Source organism: Carassius carassius, chromosome 33, assembly GCF_963082965.1.
Source record: "Carassius carassius chromosome 33, fCarCar2.1, whole genome shotgun sequence".
In the NCBI taxonomy this organism is placed as follows: domain Eukaryota; kingdom Metazoa; phylum Chordata; class Actinopteri; order Cypriniformes; family Cyprinidae; genus Carassius; species Carassius carassius.
Window position 1 is genome coordinate 26,787,026 of NC_081787.1, and position 22,056 is coordinate 26,809,081.

The 22,056-nt window shown below is 35.2% G+C and overlaps 1 protein-coding gene across 1 annotated transcript; it reads left to right on the plus strand.

The window, feature by feature from the left end:
- Positions 1-34: 34 nt before the first annotated feature.
- On the plus strand, positions 35-20,981 carry LOC132114017 (endoplasmic reticulum-Golgi intermediate compartment protein 1). Its single transcript, XM_059522128.1, has 10 exons — positions 35-199; positions 7,602-7,663; positions 9,465-9,537; positions 11,717-11,811; positions 14,211-14,335; positions 14,559-14,663; positions 14,747-14,807; positions 15,993-16,093; positions 19,569-19,691; positions 20,363-20,981. Exons 1-10 carry the CDS (start codon positions 180-182, stop codon positions 20,468-20,470), a joined length of 873 nt encoding a protein of 290 aa, XP_059378111.1. The 5' UTR covers positions 35-179; the 3' UTR covers positions 20,471-20,981.
- Positions 20,982-22,056: the final 1,075 nt, after the last annotated feature.

Consider the following 22,056-nt stretch of genomic DNA (forward strand, 5'->3'; position numbering starts at 1 on the left):
CGGAAACAGAATCACGCTGCTCGCTCCCCTCCGACCAATAGGATTGTGCAAAGCGTCCTAAGTGGATGTCACATCCGGTCTGAACAGCCGGCAGGATTGAAGGAAAAATCTGGAGTATTCCAATAGTTGTGTTGTTTAACTTTAAACACGCTTGAATTGAGTTTATTCGTGCAGACACAATGACTTTCGATGTACGGAGGTGAGTTGAAGTTTGAAGCGAGTTGGTCGTGGGCTTGTGTTTTTCTTTAGCGCATGAATCAAACACGTCCACCACTGATCATAGATACAAAACCTAGTGAGCTAACGTTACCTACCTTGTATTTTTAACGAACGCGTAGAATGCGTCTGTCATGCACTAAACTGCTGTCTAGCAGCTCACTAGGTTTTAAAACAACTAGTAATTCCGTAAACTACAGTAGAATGCCCACCTTGTATTGTGAAAACATTTTTACAACCATTTCTTTCTTTTTATTTTTGTATGAATGTTCTGTAATATATATATATATATATATATATATATATATATATATATATATATATATATATATATATATATATTAATGAAAAAGTGAGCAGGATGCTGTCAGTAGACTTTTGGCAACTACATGCAGCATTTATCACTTGATGCATGTCTCCTTATTTAGTAGAATCCTAAATTAGTGATCAAAAGACACATCACAAGATGTGTTCTAAGCAAGAATTATGTCAGTGTTGCACATGACATTACATTTAATATGATGTTGCGTAGTCGTCCACATGTTTGAACGGTTGCTTTTGTGTGCTAAATTCCTGCTCATACTGGTCACACTGCATAGCTATGCAAATACAAAACAGGGCCCACAGCATGTGCAAATGACATCATATATGCATCTCATCATGTGTTCTGCTGCTATATGGAAACCAAAGAATTGTATATGAAGGAATAGACATTGAAAGAATAGTCATTTACATTGAATCTGTTACTGAATAGGTTGGTGGCTTGTATAATTTTAATACAGTTGTACATTTGCTGAGACACATTAGGCACTGACTGGTGTTATCCAGACGGAATCCAGAAAAATAGTAAAAACTGTAATTCTGTGAACTAATCTTACAATTTAAAAGAACTGTTTTCTATGTGAATGTTTTAAGCTGTAATTTACTGATCATTTATTGCTGACCAAAGCAGTTAATGCATCCTTGCAGAATAAAAGTGTTAATTTGTAAAAAAAAAAAAAAAAATTCTTACTGACCCCAAACAAATGATTGGTTTTACCTCAATTTGTCTCTAATTGTTGACGTCACATATTTTTTCCAATCGAGACATGAGAAAAAATTATTTAATTGTTAAATTAATTGTTTAGGTGTTTAATGTCCAGCATTTTTGTCTTTGAATTGCTTTAACGGTGAAAGTCACACACAGAATGTGCAAATATAGGTCTGTGGGCATTGTGCTATTGCATTATAATATTCAGTTGTTGGTTGCTTATGCTAAGGCGACAACACAACCTTGTTTCCTTGTTTCCAATCCAGCTTCCTTTTAGCTCATCTGTAGACCAATCTGATTCCCCAATGAAAGTACCAAAGAGGCCTGAAATAAAACCAAGCGGCTCTTTATATAGTAGACATCACTTCCTCTTTAAAAACACACTGAGAATGGTGCTGTTTGCCTGAGAATAGACTTATAAGCCCTCTGTTGTGGAACACACTATTATATCACAGTTCAGTCCAGTCAACTGAATTTACAATTATACAACTGGCTTTTACAAAAGCAACAACTAATCAAAAAAATTTAAAATAATCGATAAACAACAAATTTGCTAATTACATAATTATATCCGCGAGTGCATGTGTGAACCTCACAGAGTTCAGCATTGATGTGTGTACATGTAAAACAGACTGAGCATAATAGAACAGAATTGCAATAATTCTAAAATATACATGTTGAAAAAACTCTTTGAATGAGAAGGTGTGTCCAAACTTTTGGTCTGTACTGTATATATTTGAGTATAAATTGAATATAATTTCTATATTCAGATGAGTGAATGTGTGTGTTGCTTGTGCCAGTTAACATATAGTCTGTGCTTTTGTATTTATTATCATTTTGAACTTATTGATTTAAAATTGTACTATAAATAAAAAGCAATCAGTTTGTTGTTATTGGCTTTAGAAAGTAATATATTTTAAACTGTTTTTGCACTTAATATAAAACATATAGATGCATTCACTATATTTGTTTTCATAGGCTTTAAATTTCATTGATTAATGTTTGGTTGACAACATAAATCATTTTTAACAGTAATTCATTGTGGCTTTTCATCCATCTAATAAAAGAAAGAAGGAAAAATAAAAGTTAGTTGCTCTATTAAATGTTAACAGAACTTGAATGTTTACTGTTTTGTGTTTACTATAAAGGCCATAATTGATCCTGCTTTGGAATTGTTTTCATAGACAACAAAAATAATGAAAAAAGCTCACCACATCACATTGTGTACATCACTGTGATATTGCTTAAGGACAAACGAACCATAATACTACATCTGATGTTGCAGTTATGGAGAAAATCATTAAAGTTTAATGTGGGGATTGAATTCAAATATATTTTATTGTAGATTTATTGTAAGATTTGTACATGTGCTGCTGCCATTAACTTTCCACTCTAACGTCATCATCCATTTAAAGGGATAGTTCACCCAAAAATGAAAATCATGTCATTAATAACTCACCCTCATGTCGTTCCAAACCCGTGAGACCTCTGTTCATCTTCGGGACACAGTTTAAGATATTTTAGATTTAGTCCGAGAGCTCTCAGTCCCTCCATTGAAGCTGTGTGTACGGTCTACTGTCCATGTCCAGAAAGGTAAGAAAAACATCATCAAAGTAGTCCATGTGACATCAGAGGCTCAGTTAGAAGCATCGAAAATACATTTTGGTCCAAAAATAGCAAAAACTACGACTTTATTCAGCATTGTCTTCTCTTCCATGTCTGTTGTGAGCACATTCAAGATATCCAGTTTGCGAATGAATCATTCGATGTAACCGGATCTTGAAACAGTTCACCAAATCGAACTGAATCGTTTTAAACGGTTCGCGTCTACAATACGCATTAATCCACAAATGACTTAAGCTGCTAACTTTTTTAATGTGGCTGACACTCCCTCTGAGTTCAAACAAACCAATATCCCGGAGTAATTCATTTACTCAAACAGTACACTGACTGAACTGCTGTGAAGAGAGAACTGAAGATGAACACTGAGCCAAGCCAGATAACGAACAATAGACTGACTCGTATAACGGAGGTCTTACGGGTTTGGAACAACATGAGGGTGAGTTATTAATGACATAATTTTCATTTTTGGGTGAACTATCCCTTTAAGAATTCTTCATAATTTTATCGGTTTTAGTTTTTATTCATATGTTGGCACGATTTATATTTGTCTACAAAACTAATTTCAAGCTTTAAGCAGAAGCCTTAAGATAAAAGACAGTTAAATGGTGAATTCAGCCATGTGTTTTCAAAGATTTGACTTACACTATATATATATAATTCAGTGTAAATATTCTTAACTAACAGTTGCACAGTATAATTAGATAAAACCATTCCCTTGTCACTGTGGCACAGTCTTGTATCTGTTAATATGCGAGCCCTTGAGTGTGTGCTGATGTTTGACTCAGAGCGGCCGTGAGTGTTGCAGTTATAATTCAGGAAATAAGAAATATCTGAGAGATCCTCCTCAACAGCCCCGGGGGAACGTCTAAATGGTACACCTGTTGTGCAACACACTGAAAGTTGTCTGTTTTGCCTAATCCACATTTGTGTGTGTGTGTGTGTGTGTGTGTGTGTGTGTGTGTGTGTACTGAAAACACATTTGTGTGTTTTTGCTTGGTTTCCATATTTTCTGCTTAACAAGTAAAGGCATAAACATATAGACTGAAAGGTTTACTAGACATTAGCTTTAGTTTGAGTTTAGACAATTCTCTGCATTTTCAAAATCCCTGTTTTCAGTTGTGGTGATATCTGTCCTTGAGTTGATCCAACCTGATCTCATGAGAAAATGTAACTCTTTTACACGGTCTGAATTTGTAAAAATTCATACAATTATGTTCATGATAGTGCATGGTATTTGTATTGGTATTTGGTCCAGAAAGTTAATTGAATGAGTGAACACAGACAGATTTATATTAAACTACAGTTAATGAAAGTGCTCTTCAGTTTGATAACAGAAAGTCATACGAGTATGGTCGGCTCCATAAAGCATTTTAACACTGAATATGAGTACTGTGCCCCCCCCCCCCCCCCATTCGGCTCAAAAATATCAAATCAGTAACACTTTAGAATAGGTAACACTTGTTAACTATTAACTACGAGATTTCTCTCAATACATTCTTAATTTGCTGCTTATTAATAGTTCGTAAGGTAGTTGTTAGGTTTAAGTATTGGGTAAGATTAGGGATGTAGAATAAGGTCAGGTAGAATAAGGCATTAATATGTTTTTAATTAGCACTAATGCATGTTTAATATTCTAGTAATATGCATGCTAATAAGCAGCTTATAGGTGTTACCTATTCTAAAGTGTTACCATCAAGGTATCAAATCTACTTTGGGGCCACTGTATATTCTTCAGTCTCCATTACCAAATCGGGTCTTACACAGTATGAAGACATCGACGAGGGATGTCAGAGGTTTAGGAACAGCATGTCCTCTCCTGAGTTTCACACAATGGGGTTCCCTTCTATATACTGTGATCTGTCAGAACACGGTGAACTATGTGGTTCCTGTCGTGGGGGGGTGGGGTATAGCAGAGAAACGCCAGGCTGACTCCCCCTCCAGCATTGCATAAGCTTGGGTCATTTCACTGCAAGAAATGTTCAGATGTAAGTGTTTTTGAGGGCAGGCGGTGTGAAGGGTTGGACCAGAGTGCTGATGTAGTCAAGGTTTCAAAGCCGAAAAAGGGCACAAGACTCCGAGCTGGGTTGTTTTGCTCCTTAAAAAGTCAAGGATTGGACACATTCCTAAAGGGTGTGATATCACGCTTGAACTTTGTGGAGAGTTTACTTCTTTCTTGGTGTTGTTTTAAACAAACCGAGGATTGTATTTTCTTGTCTGTTAATAAATAAGCATAACTTTGACAGTTTGTTGTGAAGTAACTGTCTTTGTTATTTAATATAATTGCATATACCATGTATTGCTTCAATGTTCTTGTTATCTACTGTGTTTTATTTAAAGGAAGGCCATTCGATTTTAAGGGATTCTTAGTGCTTGGTCTACTTTTGACGACAAATGCAGATGTTTTTCAGTGCAGTACAGGGGAGATGCATCTTACCTGAAGAATTAAGTATAATGTACTGTAAATGTACTGTGCAGTTAATTTGGTCAACTGCAAAAAATCCCAAATAATCACTTATTGGTTTCCTTATAATTAGGGCTGTCACTTTTGTGAAAAAATCATTTTCAATTTTTAAGACATAAGTGTTCATTGAATCGACTGTAAAATCGATTTTCTATGTCTAAAAAAAAAAAGACGCTTCCCTTTTCAACGTCAAATAATGGACGAACGTAAAGAGAGCGCTGGAAACGCACAAGTCAGCAATATTTCCTATTTATTGGCATGAAGTTTCGTGCAGAATAACACACAGCAACAGGAGTGCAACATTCTCAAAAAAATATATATGCAGAGGGGACGGCTGCCATAACAAAAGTCAATGAAACAAAACGAATGAGGCGAATTCGCGACTACCGCGCCGCGAGACCTCCAGACGCGTGTAAACGCATCTTTACATTGACTTAACATTGAAATCATTTGCGCCAGACGCTCAATTCGCGTTTGGTGTGAACGCAGAGAGGTCGCGCTCGACGTCACTGGGTCTTATAGGCGCGTAAAATTGCTGGTATTTTCTGTCTAGCTTTCGCAAGGCATACTGCAATTTTGGAATTCTTTATTTTCTTTTTCTGCTTGTTTGTCAGGTTTGTTACATCTATATTTTTTAATTGTGTAATTGTTTTAAAATTAATAGTGTACATATTTGGTTAAAGTCGATTCCCTATTTTCATTTTGAAACTTTTTTTGGTTGGTCCGATCGATTGTGCAGTCGATTTTCGAACTAAAAGTGACAGCCTTCTTATAATCCCTGAAATTTCACCTTGATTTGTTTCTTAGTGAGACTCAACATTCATCTTTGTCTTGTTTTCCTAAACAAAATATGTAAACATAATTAAAAAATTATATATATTCTTTAAAGTAGCAAAATGTATTACAAATAAATGAGATATTCATATTTGTAATTATTTTGTCTTTTTTGGTTTGTACAGTTCCGGTCAAAAGTTTGGGATCAGAATGATTAAAAAAAAAGTTTTTACAGGAGTTTCTTCTGCTCATCAAGGCTACATTTATTTGATCAAAAATACAGGGGAAAAAATTTACTGTATAATGTAATGTATTCCTTTTATTTATTCCAGTCTTCAGTGTCACGTGATCTTCAGAAATCATTCTAATATGCTGATTTATTATCAGTGTTGAAAACTGCTGTGCTGCTTTATTTTTTTGGATACATTTTTTCAGGGTTCTTTGATGAATAAAAAGAAAGCTTTTCTAACAACATACTTTAAAGTTCAAAAGTTTGGGGTCAGTAAAAGAACTTCAAACTTTTATTCCGCAAGGATGTGTTAAATATTTAAGAAGTGATAGCAAAGATTTATCATTGTTAGAAAAGATTTATATTTTGAATAAATGCTGCTCTTTTTAACTTTATTCATCAAAGAATCCTGAAAAAAGTATCACAGGTTCCCAAAAAATATTAGCCAGCACAACTGTTGCCAACAGTGATAATTCTAATAATAAATCAGCATATTAGAATGATTTCTGAAGAATCATGTGACGCTTTACTGTAGTAACGACTGATGGAAATTCAGCTTTGCATCACAGAAATAAATTATATTTTAAAGTATATCAAAATAGAAACCATTATTTTATATTGTAATAACATTTAGCAATATTACTTTTTTTTTTCTTCTGTATGTTTGATCAAATAAATGCAGCCTTGTTGAGCATAAGAGACTTCTTTAAAAAACATTAGAAGTCTTACTGATCCCAACCTTTTGACCGGTACTGTATTTCACATGTTTCAGGCTAAACAAGTTAAAGGGGAAAAAAATCAAGTGGCAGTAATGCAGCGAAAAACAAATAAATGTATCTCATTTAAAAAATATATATCTATTTTGACATGAAGTGTAGCCTGAAGGGCCCTTTTTAAGCCATTATTTTTTCGGTATGTAGTTTTGAAATGTTTATTGTTTGCCTTTCCTGACATTCACTCTGGACACAGAGATTGATGTGTGTTTATTCAGTGCTGACAGCCTTTGCTCTGACCTCAGCCACACTGTTGTGTGAAGAAATGTGTTGGTTAAGAAGGTTGTGATTATAAAGCAGGAATGCAGAGGAAGAGGTGTAACTCAAGAAGCGGGGGTGCTTTAGACTGTTGCGTCTGGGCCGGTGTTTCATGGACATTCCTGAAGTCCTCTGTAATGCCTTTCACTACACTGGGAACACAATGTGCTTTCACATGAACTCTTCCCAGAGGTCTGCAATGTTTACCTTTCTTTTTTCTCTCTATTTTCCTTCCAGGTTCGATATCTACAGGAAAGTGCCCAAAGATCTTACCCAGCCCACGTATACTGGAGCTTTCAGTGAGTGCCAGTGTTTTTGTTAATTTCAATCCAATCCAATCCAATCTGGCACTGGCTTTTACAGCCTGTTGCTACTCTGCTGCTTTATTTGTGAGCTTCCTTTTTGTGTGATTACATCAACATTCCTCCTTTGATCCACAGCTGTATTTTTTTCCAAAGCAATTTGCGGAGTCTGATGCTAACTGAGTATGGCTCATCGTATCCTCCTGATTTGGAAGGATGGATGTGTGTAACACTAGATGTTACCGTTTGACTCATGATGATATGATGCATGTCATTCTACACTCATTCCTGTGGCTCTGTCCATTGTTGTTTTGGTCTCAAGTGAATTACTTAATGTTTAGTCATGTTTGCTTAAACCTGTGTAGACCAACCCTAAACTCAACCTAAATATTTATATTATTTAAATATTAACCGCTTCTGTGATGACGCTCTCAAGTACCCAATGTAAATATCTCTAGTTGTTTGTTGGCTTTTTGTAGGAAGGGTAGTTGTGTTAAAGGAATAGTTCACCCAAAAATGAAAATTCGGTCATCATTTACTTAAGTTTTTCCAAACCTGTATGAGTTTCTTTCTTCTCTTGAACGCAAAAGAGAATATTTGTAAGAATGCTGGTAATGAACAGTAGACATTGACCTCCATAGAAAAAAAAAAACTAAAAAAAACTTTTTGTATGTATATGTGTGTGTTTAATAATATAAATATGTATATGTTTATATACTGTATACACACTATTAATTAAGGACCCAAAACTGATTGGTTACCCACATTCATTTCAAATATTCTTTTTCTGTGTGTTCAGAAGAAGAAAGAAACTCATACAGGTTTGGAACAACATGAGGTTAAATAAATGATGACAGAATTTTCATTTTTAGGTGAACCATCCCTTTAAGATCTTTTCTAAATGATCATCTACTAAGATAAGACAGGATCTGTTTGATTTTATGGACCTTTAAAGCTTTTCTGTATAGTTAACAATATGGAAACTGGACAGAAAAAAATCAATAAATCTAATTTTTAAAGCTTTTCTGTACTGCTAATGAAACTTTTCATTTAATCAACTTTTCTGCCATTCTGTAGAGTTGACAAAAAGATAGATATAAAAAAAAAAGGGAAGGGAAAAAGACAATAAGCTAAATCAGTGAATATAGCATCATTTGTATGATTTAATCCATTCTGTTTTTAAAGAAGATAACGTCATCAGTCTGATTGAATCAACTCAAGTAATAATAATATCATCAAAGTGTTAATAATTCTTTCCCAGTATTATCTTCATTAAAGTGGGACCTGAATCAGTGAGCTGTGTGTCATAGCGACACGCCTTATTGTTTGTGTTGTAGCTAAACATTAGCTTGAGTAAGCTGGAACAAACCAGAGTCAGAGTATGACGTGTCAGCCACAAAGTCATGTGACCACAGATCACTGGAGATTGTCTCCATGTAAATATGCACTTGCTTCTGCAGTCAGCTTTCAAGTTTGACTCATTTGGTCACATGTTGAACTTGGTAACGATTACACTAACCAGAGCAATAAAGCCATGCACATTTATTCGGCTGTTGAACACCCTTATGTAATGCCGCTTTGACTCTTATATACACTTGACGTTGTAATTATTATTATGGGGATACATCATTTTGAGAAATGACATCAATGCTAACAACAAAGAACATTTCTGAAAATTCGTTACTTTCAGCAAACCCTGACTTAAAATGTTACTTTAAAAACATCTTCACATAATATAGCTAGTCTTGTTATACAAACCGCTCACTGTTGTTTTCTTGGCCTTTTCTTATCCCGTCAGTTTCCGTATGCTGCTGCTTCTTCATGTTGTTCCTCTTTCTCTCAGAGCTGACGGGATTCATCGCTACAGAAATGTATGTATGAATGTTGTTCCCATAAAGACACCAATTAAAAATTTCTATTACATAATTAAATTTTTTTGGGGGGGGGGGGGGGGGGGGTCCTGATATATAAATACAATTTACACAGACAGACTTGCATACAAGCATGTTATGATGAATGGTTTTTAATTTCTGAATTAAAATGAATTGTATTTTATTTATATTATTTTATTTTGGGGGTGGGGATTACAATCAAAAAAGTCGTTTAAAATCTGACGATGGTTTCACAAAACCTCAAGAACAGGTCAGAATGTTTTTTAATCCAAAAGGATATTAGTGTACATTAATTTTAGTGTGATGGTTAGAACATATGAAATTTTTTAGAGTTAGTATGTTTTTTTGAAAATGGTTATTTAAGGTATTTTTATCAGCACCTTAAGATGCATGACTTTATGACCTGAATGCCATCACACTGTTGTAACTTTAGTGACAGATCAGTTTCACACAGGACGTAGACATTAGTGCCTGTTTGTCAACTGCTTTCAAGTGTTCACCAGGGGAAGTGAGGAAACGAACATTGCACTCACTGCAGTTTTGTTATTTTCAGAGTTTTTGGGTAGAGTACCCAAAAACTGTACTCAAGTAAAAGTACTTCTAGAAATATTTACTCAAGTAAAAGTACTAGTCTGAATAGTTACTTGAGTAAGAGTAAAAGAGTATCGGATAAAAAATCTACTAGGTAGTTAGTTACTAGTTACTTTGGGTCATATATACTGAGCCTATTTTTATTTAGATATATAGATAAAATGTATATAAATGAATATATTTCATCAGCCTTTACTCCAATTTATGTAATTTATTATAAAACCCTGTCTGTTTACTTAAGTAACAGATATAGGTGTCATGCCATAACATATTTTTAATACGACTGACTTTATATTAAATGTGAATTTAACATTGAAAGTGTGATATAAAAACTGCTACTAATCTTTCATTGTTCAGAAAGAGAGCAAATAACATTTACATTATTAAAGATCATTTTCACTGACAGTCTAGATTTCAATCACTCTCAGAAACTCCCATTAAAATCACTGAAACTGTTAACACTGTGAAATCAATATCTTAATTATAGATTCGTACACACATCTGCACTTTATTGTTTCTGACGAGAGAATTCGCCAGAAAGAGGTATTCAGTCAGTGAGCGAGTGAAGGAAGCACCGGCATTTTAGCGATGACTCATCTGAACGCCTCTGATTGGCCAATGCTTTAATAAGCTCAAAAGAATCATGTGTGATTTGTTATAATGCGCAGCGCTGTAAAAACGCATCTATCTCTGGCTCACCGCCAGCCAGCGATCACAGATCTGAATTTAGCAGCTGATGATATGACTTGCTGAACGTACTCGCACCGGTGTGATTGTATTAAAATTAATAAAATCTTAATCGGCTATTTTTTGTCTTTTGGAAGCTGCATTCAACTTGACTCCCCTCTGTTATAAGCCACACGTACAACAAACTAATGTCACAGTGGTATCGTGTACTGTAATCGAATGTAGCCCAAGTTATTACCTGTTAAACAGTAGACAGCACACGCGGTGTTCATCTAATAAGGATCTCCATCGCAAACAAATAATAGCCTTTGCAGATTTGCTTTCAATTCAGTGCAGTTCCATAGCCACGTTTTCAACGCTGCTGATGTTCTTATACGTTACAACTCTGAGTGACGTGAACCGCTTCAGACGCTCAGCGCGTGCGGCAGGGAACTGAACGACTCATTCAAACTGATTCATGAACCAATTCACTCGTTTGCCAATTGGTTTGATCAAGCCTTTAAACAGAATTGACTCAAAAGAATGAATCATTAGCGAACGAGCATCACTCATTGTCCAGAGAAAAGTAGACGGAATAAACTGAAGCATTCATAACATTTATTGCATTAAGATAAAGTAACGAGAGGAGCGTCGCCCACAGTAACGAAGTAAAAGTACAGATTTTTCCCCAAAAATTTACTCGAGTAAAAGTACCCATCTTTAAATATACTCCAAAAAGTATTAGTTTCCCCAAAAATACTCAAGTAAATGTAACAAAGTAAATGTAACTCGTTACTACCCACCTCTGGTTATTTTACTGTAAGGCTTGCATACTTACAGTTACCTTTACAGATGACTTATGTTTGTAGGTACTATATTTAATGTATTTGTGTGTTTACAGAGTAAATGAATTGTATGTGGATGACCCCGATAAGGACAGTGGGGGGAAGATAGATGTGAGTGTAAACATCAGTTTGCCAAACTTACACTGTGATTGTGAGTATATACATAAAACACATAAACACTCTTACCACTTGTGTATCACATCATCCTTTGTTGACATGCTGTGTGTGTTAGCAGTGACATTACTGTTAGTATGGGATCTTAATTCATTTAGCAGAGCTCCTGATGTACATTGTGATGGGAACCATCTCCCACACAGTTTAACATCACTGAAAGACTCCGTTTGAGAAATATTGTGTTGTCTTTCTCACAGAAGAATCAGGATAGATCTATTCGTCAGTCAAACGGGAAATGAATAGTCATACGTGAGCAAGCGTATGGGGAATACTGTTTCATATTTGGTGATGCTTTGCATAACAATTTGCCAAATAATACCTGATATGTCATGTTTGCGTAAGTGATTCAGTCACATGCTCTATTTAACTAGTCATCAACTATTAAGCCACAATTTTGATCACTAGTTATTTAGATTAAGGCTGGGCAACGTGTCAGATAACTTTGCTAGTGAGATAAAATTAGGAAAAATTGACTGAAAAATGGTTAAATATTCTTCCTTATGTATTTAGTGAAGAGTGTTTATTGATTATATGCAGATTTTTACTGTGTTTTAGATAGATGAATAGCTATTAAATATTTTGAATGTGAATGTGAATCTCAATAAATTGATACAAATATTGAGATTTTTAGATGCGTCACCAAGCACTAATTAGGATCATAGAACGACGGGTCCAGTGATGAGTTTTATCTAGCATAACCAAAGCCCCTTGCTGTTTTTTGACCAAATTGAAGAAATATGTTGAAATTTATTTGGAAAGTGACTTAAAGATTGTGTTAGTGTATAAATGTCAGTACCCTCAGAGGAATTGTGGTCACCTCTGATGTTTTCGGGCAGATCCTCAAATGTTTCCAAAGACATGTGCATCTGTCCGTCTCACACACATTACACAGAGCCCAAGCTATGTTCTGAGAAACGTCTATAAAGTCTAATAGAGGTTATGCCTGTTATGGAACACGTGTTTTCTTTTAAACGAGCCACTTCTGACTGAAACCCAAGATTTTCTGATTTTGTTATGAGTCATGGAGACAAGCCTCACTGTGATCTCAATAGTGACCTCATTTAATGTACTGTTTTCAAACAAAGATTGGAAGCACAAGAAGACGTCGTTTTACCTTTTCATAAGATCACAAGTTTCCCATAAGAATTCGCTCCCATGATGCTAAGGTGTTTAGGGTGGATTTATATGCACATAATGTATCCTTGAGTGGTTTCTAAGGTGTTGCGGTTGGTTGCTAGGTGGTTAATGCTGGCCTTCTGAAGTCAGATATAAGCCTCTCTGAAATTCTGACCTCTACATATGACTTAAGTCATTTCTTCAATGCAAGTCAATGGGCTTTTTAGTGTGTGTGTGTGTGTGTGTGTGTATGTGTGTGTATATATATATATATATAACATGCCATATCATGTTATCCTTGGAAAATTATTTGTATTATTATTATTATTATTATTATTTGATTTATTTATATATGTTATATACTTTTTTAATTTTTTTTTATACAAAAGAACGTGGTCTTTCCATGATTTTACTCTTACCATGCTAAATTAGTTTTAATTTTTGAAAGCATACACATTGTTCCACATTTAAGTTGCAACATAACTTTTTGACACGTTGTGGAAAATGTGGATGTTTTTTCCTTTTTGCACTAAGAAAATGTTGCAAGAACTTTAGTATTCTGGGCACACATCGCACTTAAAAAGGCAATTAAATGTGTCCATTCACACATTTGCTATTTAATGAGTGGAGATTTCGTGTTCAAAGTTTACTGGAATCTAATCTCCAAAAACAACAACAACAAAAAAAAATGTTGTGGTTTAAGGCTTTATTTGTCCAATCAGTAATGAGAAACCAGAGCAACGTCAGCAGTTTAGCTCAGTGGAAACAGTCAAACACTCTGGAAGTGTTTAATGGTATCATTCAGTCTTTCATTTTCTGGCTGGCCTTTATTTTTGTACATTTGAGATCATAAATAGAAATTATAGTCATTATAGGGGTAAAGAGTCAGTGTTGCGTCCTCGTCCATTTAGGAATGCAGTCTTAAAATAGCATTGGGCAATGTGACAGCATGCTGTTAGGATACACCGCTGTCAGAAGATCGGTTACTGAGGTTTTTTATTTCTTAGCTGTGAAAGGTCAAATAAACAGTTGTGTGTAATGATTCTACTGAACTCTTGAACTTGCTGCATATGTATGAAGATGTTTAAGTTCACCAAAAATGACTTGGCCTGTTACTCTATCAAGCTCCAAAAACACCAAGAATAGTTGAGAAAGGTTTTTATTTTTTTATTGTTATTGTAAAAGTACAATATAAATGAAAGTGTTTCAAGCCCTGTGTCTGTAACTTTCAGTTGTGTGTATATATTTGTATGTACACAGTGGTGGGTTTGGACATCCAGGATGAGATGGGGCGGCATGAAGTGGGCCACATAGAGAATTCAATGAAAGTGCCTCTAAACAACGGTCACGGGTGCCGCTTTGAAGGGGAGTTCAGTATTAATAAAGTAAGAGATGCTTGACGTCAGTGGCATACTTTTTCTACTTGCTGAATGTTTCTTGTGGAACTTCTTATCATAAACTAGAAGCTATAAGAAGTGTCATAAGAGTGCTACCTGAAGGGCTAACTATTATTGTCTTCATATGAAAGGCCTTCTCTCAAGTGAATGGACATTGTACCATCTGATGTGTTTGCCTGTATGATAATGGTGTTGACTTGGTTTTCTGTAGGTTCCAGGAAACTTTCATGTGTCAACACACAGTGCGACTGCTCAGCCTCAGAGCCCTGATATGACCCACATCATCCACAAACTCGCCTTCGGGGAGAAGCTTCAGGTTGGGTCGTCCACATGCAGTCAATAAGAATTACAATGTAAAAGAAACATGTAAAAATCATATATCATATCATTCAATTGCAGGTGCAGCATGTCCAGGGGGCTTTTAATGCATTAGGTGGAGCCAACAGACTTCAGTCCAATGGTATGTCTTTTTGTGAGCTTTCTAGATGCTTACTCTATAGAAATATAGCGTACGTAAGGAAAGCAAAGGCATTTTTGTGTATATATAGATATGTAAACATTTTGTTCAAAATTGTTAGTTAATGCATTTAATAACCATAACTAACAAGTGCATTACATTCCCACAACAGCATCTCACAATACATTCATTAAAGTACTTATTAATAATTGGTAACATTAAATATGCGATATATAATTCTAAAAATACAACTGTTCATTAGTTCATGTTAGGCCAGGTCCATTAAATATTATTAACAGATACAGATATTTTGGAGATTAACATTTCCTAATAATATTAAATGCTTTAGAAGTATTTCCATTGTTATTTTATGTCAACTAATGTAGTTAACTAATGTTAACAAATAAAACCTTAATTGTAAAGTGTTACCATACTCGTTTATTATTATTGTTTATGAAAAATACTGTAACAGAACTGCTTCTCTGCTTGGTGATATTTGAAATATTTTTATCTACCAAATAAAAGTCATGTGGTGCAACCAATATGTAGAAAAAACCTAAAGGAAATTACATCACATAGAGGACCCCTGCAGACCCCCATGACTTTGTATAAATGGAAAAAGATCTTCTATGTGGCATCCTTTTTAAAGTCAAGTGGATTCTAATTGGCTAGTAAGGTTTTTATTATTCATCAGCTGGGAATAAATATGCTCTGGAAGTCATTCAAACTGTATTGTTCCTCTGTGTTTACTTTAACATTCTCAAAGAAATTGAACCATGATTATAACTTTATAGTTAAAGTCCATCCTTGGAGTGAAAAGACCTTAATTGTAGTGCCAAAACATTTATCAAATCCCTTGCCCAAGGTGGTCCTAAGAATCACACGTCCATAGGACGAGAGAAGTAACATGTAACAAAATGTAATACTTTGAGTTACTGTAGGAGTTTGTATGAGCAAGACTGTAATTGCTGCACACACTGCTTGCGCTTGTCTGTTTGTCGACTCAAAGTGCAGTGCTTATGAGCATCCAACCGAACACATGTCACAGATTGTATTACACATAAATAGATCACAGTAACGAGAGAAAGAACAACGTCACTCAAATGAAATAAGCTACCATCCTGTCTGTTCTTCTGAATCTGTATGTAATTTCTGGAGAAATGAAGCCATGTGTTTCTTTTTCTTCAGCTTTAGCTTCTCACGATTACATTCTCAAGATCGTCCCTACAGTTTACGAGGACCTGGGAGGGAAGCAGAGATTTTCCTACCAGTACACTGTGGCAAACAAGGTAATCTGAGCCACACACATCCACGTTACTGAGAAGCTCTTCTAAATGAATGTGATTACCTGATGGCTTCTAAATCAGCCTGTTTACCACAGATGCTGAATGAATTATGTCTCTCTATTATTAAGTACCATCCACCATTTATAACCTCTAAAGACACTTCAGGGGACATTTGCAGTGACAGCTGGCGGCGTTGTGTGTGTGTGTGTGTGTGTGTGTGTGTGACACCAGAGAGCCATGTGCTGTGAGTTAATGTGTAGTCAGGTTGTTCTTATTCAGAGGGTGTAAAAGTACTTAAAGTATGAGTGTAGTGTCAAAACTTTGACCCTGCGAGGCTCTGGGAAACTTCAGATGTGAAACAAAGTCATTACCTGAAAGAATGTTCAGCAGTATCCGATTTGATGTTCATAAACGTATAATTGTTTGAGTAATTGTCAGCAGTGTTCAAATTCATTCTGATTATATGTGTTGCTTTTAAATGGCTGTCATTGGTTGTTCTAAACTGGGGATTTAAAAATAGAAATATCAGTGTTTTATCCTCACTCAATTAGGCTACTTAAAAATTTTCTCTCTTTTCATGTGGGTTTTCTATACATTTTATTGTTTCTGTATTTTTAGAAAAAAATGTTAGGTTTTATTTTAAACTAACAAAAAAACAATTATATTTATAATAAGTAATATGAAGTAAAACCAACCCAAACCTAAACTTTTCTTTCTTTCTTTGCGAGATGGCGCGGATGACTGCAGCGTGGTACAAATAGTTTACTCAATGGTACTAGAATATTGTTGTGTGCGTGTGTGTTGTGTATGTGTGTGTGTTTGGTTGCTCCGAGCGTATTCGCGACTATCGCCATGGCAATGTCTTAATGTAATCCCAGAAAATTCCATGATCAATTTGTACTGTAAATACTATGGGTTCTGATGATTTCAATATTGTTGGAGATTCTCAGCACTGTATTGATATGAATGGCAATACTACGTGTAATGTTTTTGACCTTGATAACTTAAAACAATTAAATGACATATATAATTATTCACTGTTACATTTAAACATCAGAAGCCTAAACAAACATCACTCTGATTTTGTTTTCTCTACTATCTAATTCAAGTTGTCATTTTGATGTTATTGGATGTAGTGAAACCTGGCTCAATGATTTTTCAAATACCGATTTGCTTGACCTTGATGGATATAGTCTACACATTAAGAACAGACCAAATAGATCAGGTGGAGGGGTCTGCCTTTATGTTAAAAGTAGCTTCCAAATGAATATCTGTGATTTTTATTTGGAGGATGATCTCTGTGAGTCCTTATTCATTGAGATTAAAAATTATAATAAAACATTTATCGTCGGTATAATTTATCGCCCACCAGACTCTGCCCTTGACACCTTTTATTGTAAACTGGAAGATCTATTACATAAACTGAATAACCAAAAAAAAAGACTGTATACTTCTTGGTGACTACAACATTGATATTTCTAAGGAAGATGGGGCAAAATATGACTTCATGAACACATTGCATTCCTCCTCTTTTTTCCCCACCATTGATAGATTTACCAGAGTAAGTAACACCTACTTCCAAAAGTATTATTGACAATATCATTACTAATATTCAAAACATCAAGCTGGAGACAGGAGTCGTACAGGTTGACATCACAGATCATTTTCCAATTGCAATATTTTTTGGCTCTGGCAAATCAGTCTCTCTTCGACTCTCTAAAATGAAATCTAAAATCCTTAATCAGAAAACCTTACAGCATCTAACTGTTAACTTACATGCCAAGTCGTGGGCTTCTGTCTATGATAGTGCGACTCCTAATGTTGCATATGACAATCTGCTAAAGATCATTCAAGACTCTATCAAGGATACAATTCCTGAGAAGACTGTCAAATGCAGCACTACTCTCCAGAACCCTTGGATTACAAAGGGAATTTTGAAATCTATTAAATATAAGAGTAGGCTTTACAAAATCTACATGAAAAATCCTTCTAGTTTAAATAAAGAGAAATATATTTCATATAAAAATAAATATATAAAAATAAAATAAAAAAAAATAGATATTCTTGTTTCCTCTCAATATGGTTTCAGAAAAAAGAGCACAACCTGTATGGCAATACTAGACCTAATTGAACAAATTAATGACTGTATTGAAGAGGGAAAATGTGGCATTGGTATTTTCTTGGACCTATCAAAAGCCTTTGATACCATTGATTTTGATATCTTATTGTATAAACTACAACACTATGGTATCAGAGGTTTAGCACTTGAATGGTTTAGAAGTTATCTATCTGAGAGGGAACAGTATGTCCATGTCAATGATCATAATTCTACTTGTAAGCCCATTATCTATGGGGTCCCCCAGGGCTCTATTTTAGGGCCACTCTTATTTATTTTATATATAAATGATTTTGTAAACTCATCAACATTATTTCATAAAATCACCTTTGCAGATGACACAAATCTGTTTACATCACACAATAACCCTATTATTTTAAAAGATATAGTCAATTTAGAATTAATCAAAGTTGATTCTTGGTTTAAATGTAATAAACTATCATTAAATGTAAGCAAAACAAATTTCATTATATTCAAATCGACCAAGAAAAAAATATTTAAAACCACTGACCACTGCTTGATTAAAATTAATGACCAAATGATAAAAAGAGTGCATTCTGCTAAATTCCTGGGGGTCCTCATTGACGAATCTCTTACCTTTAAATGTCATATTGATCATCTTGTAAACAAACTGTCAAAGTATGTTGGCCTGTTTTATAAGATCAGACAATTCTTCCGCTGTCTGCCCTACTCTTATTGTACAAAACTTTTTTTGAACCTCATCTTAACTGTATTATAGAATTTGCTGGTAATGGTATTTGTGAATAAATCTACTACTACTACTACTATGCATTTATGTTGTCCAAGCAATAATACACCATTTTCACCCTTTGCATGTGTAATTGTTTTTTAAAACTATTAAAATGTTTTTCATGGCTGCTACTTACAATATATAACGAGCCTACAAAAGAAAATATAAATACAAAATCTAGAATGTGTATTTTGCTTTAGGAGTGGTTTGAGGTTAGGCGTAGTGCAACAGTACTTACATTTTGAGAGTACACACTGAGTGGGAATGTGTGATTATTTACTAATTCAATTATATATCATTGTAACGTCAAAGAGTTGATGTTTGATTACGCATGAAAATGGAAAAAGTTTGGTAACACTTTAGTTCAGGGACCAATTCTCACTGTTGCCTAGTTGCATACTGGCTGTTTATTAGTACTTCTAAAGCACATATTAATGCCTTATTCTGCATGACCATATTCTAGATCCATTAATCCTGTCCAGTACCTTACTAACTATTAATAAGCAACAAATTAGGAGTTTATTCATATTAATTAACAGTTAATTAATAGTGAGAATTGGTTCCCAAACTAAAGTGTGACCAAAAATTTTAAATTTTACCTTTTTCCCTAGGAGTATGTGGCGTATAGCCATACTGGACGCATCATCCCGGCGATATGGTTTCGCTATGACCTGAGTCCAATCACAGTGAAATACACAGAGAGGAGACAGCCCTTCTACCGCTTCATCACTACTGTGAGTTACTCTCTATGTGTATAGCTGACTCTCTCTCTCTCTCTCTCTCTCTCTCTCTCTAATGATATATATATATATACAGTACAGACCAAAAGTTTGGACACACCTTCTCATTCAAGGAGTTTTCTTTATTTTCATGACTATGAAAATTGTAGATTCACACTGAAGGCATCAAAACTATGAATTAACACATGTGGAATTATATATGGAATTATATACATAACAAAAAAGTGTGAAACAACTGAAAATGTCATATTGTAGGTTCTTCAAAGTAGCCACCTTTTGCTTTGATTACTGCTTTGCACACTCTTGGCATTCTCTTGATGAGCTTCAAGAGGTAGTCACCTGAAATGGTCTTCCAACAGTCTTGAAGGAGTTCCCCGAGAGATGCTTAGCACTTGTTGGCCCTTTTGCCTTCTGTCTGCAGTCCAGCTCACCCCTAAACCATCTCGATTGGGTTCAGGTCCGGTGACTGTGGAGGCCAGGTCATCTGGCGCAGCACCCCATCACTCTCCTTCTTGCTCAAATAGCCCTTGATGCCTTCAGTGTGACTCTACGATTTTCATAGTCATGAAAATAAAGAAAACCCTTTGAATGAGAAAGTGTGTCCAAACTTTCGGTCTGTACTGTACTATATATATAAATGTATATATTGACTCTGTCTCCGTCAGATTTGCGCTATCATCGGCGGGACATTCACAGTGGCCGGCATCATTGACTCCTGCATATTCACAGCCTCTGAAGCCTGGAAGAAAATCCAGATTGGGAAAATGTCATGAGTATTCATATCTATGCATCATGCCTTTTATTTATGCCAGCCAAACCTCTGCTCACTTGTCACTACAACCTGACCCACACTAGCCACAAGTGGAAAACATTGTCACTCCAGTTCATTTCTCTGTGTGCTCATTTGGATAGACTGGTTTTAAACTCTAAACATTTCATACAATGTATTACAGGGATTTCATTTGGAGGATGTAGGTGGTTTCCTTACTTCACTGCCATATTAATTCAGCCAAAATTTTAATAGTTAAACTAATGTGGAAAGAACCTGTCTCACTCATTGGAAGGAAGCCAGGGTTTCCTCATTCAGATAGACGTACTGAGATAAGTGTAAGTCTATAGTGTTACACCCCAGACATAGTGTCTCTTTGATTGGTTTAAATAGAATTCCACAAGAAATAATAACTGAATTCAATGTGTACTTATGAGCTGAACTGTTTATAAGTCCTGCTTGGGTTTATCTCATGAAACCTGTCAAAGAGCATGTCTTATTGGAGTTTTGGGGTCATATTGCACCTCATAAGCCCCTTTCACACTGCACGTCGGACCCGGCATATTGCCGGAACATTGCCGGGTCGCCTTCTGTGTGAAAGCAACCACGTCCCGGGATTGATTCCGGCATTGAACCCGACCTATTAACATTACCGGGTTCGACCCGGGACGAGCGCTGTGTGAACAAAAGCCAGATCTAATGGCGTTATCGCGCGACTCTTTTACCGGCTGTTTTGAAGTTTTGAAGAAGATCAACGTTCGCGACGAAAAAATATGTGCAAACTGTAATGAAGCAGAGATCAGTTAGTTCCTCACTTTCCGCGCTGACGCCGAGATCGTTCGCTTGCTTCAGTGAAAGTATAACGTGCCTAACGTTTTCAACTCGTACATTATTCGTCACGCCCTGATGTCACGTGTCGTTACGGGATCTTTACGGGTTGTGTGTGAAAGCACGCACATATCCTGGGTAATCACTGGCAGTGTGAAAGTGCAAAATCTACCGACCCGGGAACAATTGCTGGAACACTTTACCCGTGTATGTGCCGGAATGGCAGTGTGAAAGGGGCTATAGTGAAATTAAAATTTCATTTAAATTAAAAAACATTTTTATTAATAAATTAAAAATATTATAAAAACATTTTTACATTGTGATTTATTTGCATTTACCCCAATTCACATTACACAACACAGATAATTATGTATAATGCACATCATGGTAGTATACTGTGTAATTATTATTTTTTTTTGCTTTTAATATGTGCAGATTTAAATTATTTTACTGTATTTTTACAGAAATGTATTACGCTAATGGGAATTATTGAGAAAAATGTCCATATGCATTATGGTAATGAGAATTTGGGGTTAAATGTATTTAATTATCATGAAAAAGTCACAATCCAAACTATTTTAATGTTCCTAAAATTGTATTGATTTTCTTATTTCTTTTGATTTATTTTATTACATTTTTTAGGGTGAGCTTTATGTATTTCATGAGATAAACCTGTAGGTTTTAAAAGAAGTGCATGCTGGTCTTATTTGGGTTAAATTAAGTAATGTGGATTCCCAGATTGACTTTTCATGGTATATTTTG

What these genes read in the sequence shown, in the direction of transcription:
- LOC132114017 (XM_059522128.1), top strand. Translation starts at nt 180, where the DNA reads ATGACTTTCGATGTACGGAG. An exon ending in CACGTATACTGGAGCTTTCA is followed by an intron (nt 7,664 to 9,464) that starts GTGAGTGCCAGT and finishes TTATCCCGTCAG; the next exon opens with TTTCCGTATGCTGCTGCTTC. An exon ending in GGATTCATCGCTACAGAAAT is followed by an intron (nt 9,538 to 11,716) that starts GTATGTATGAAT and finishes GTGTGTTTACAG; the next exon opens with AGTAAATGAATTGTATGTGG.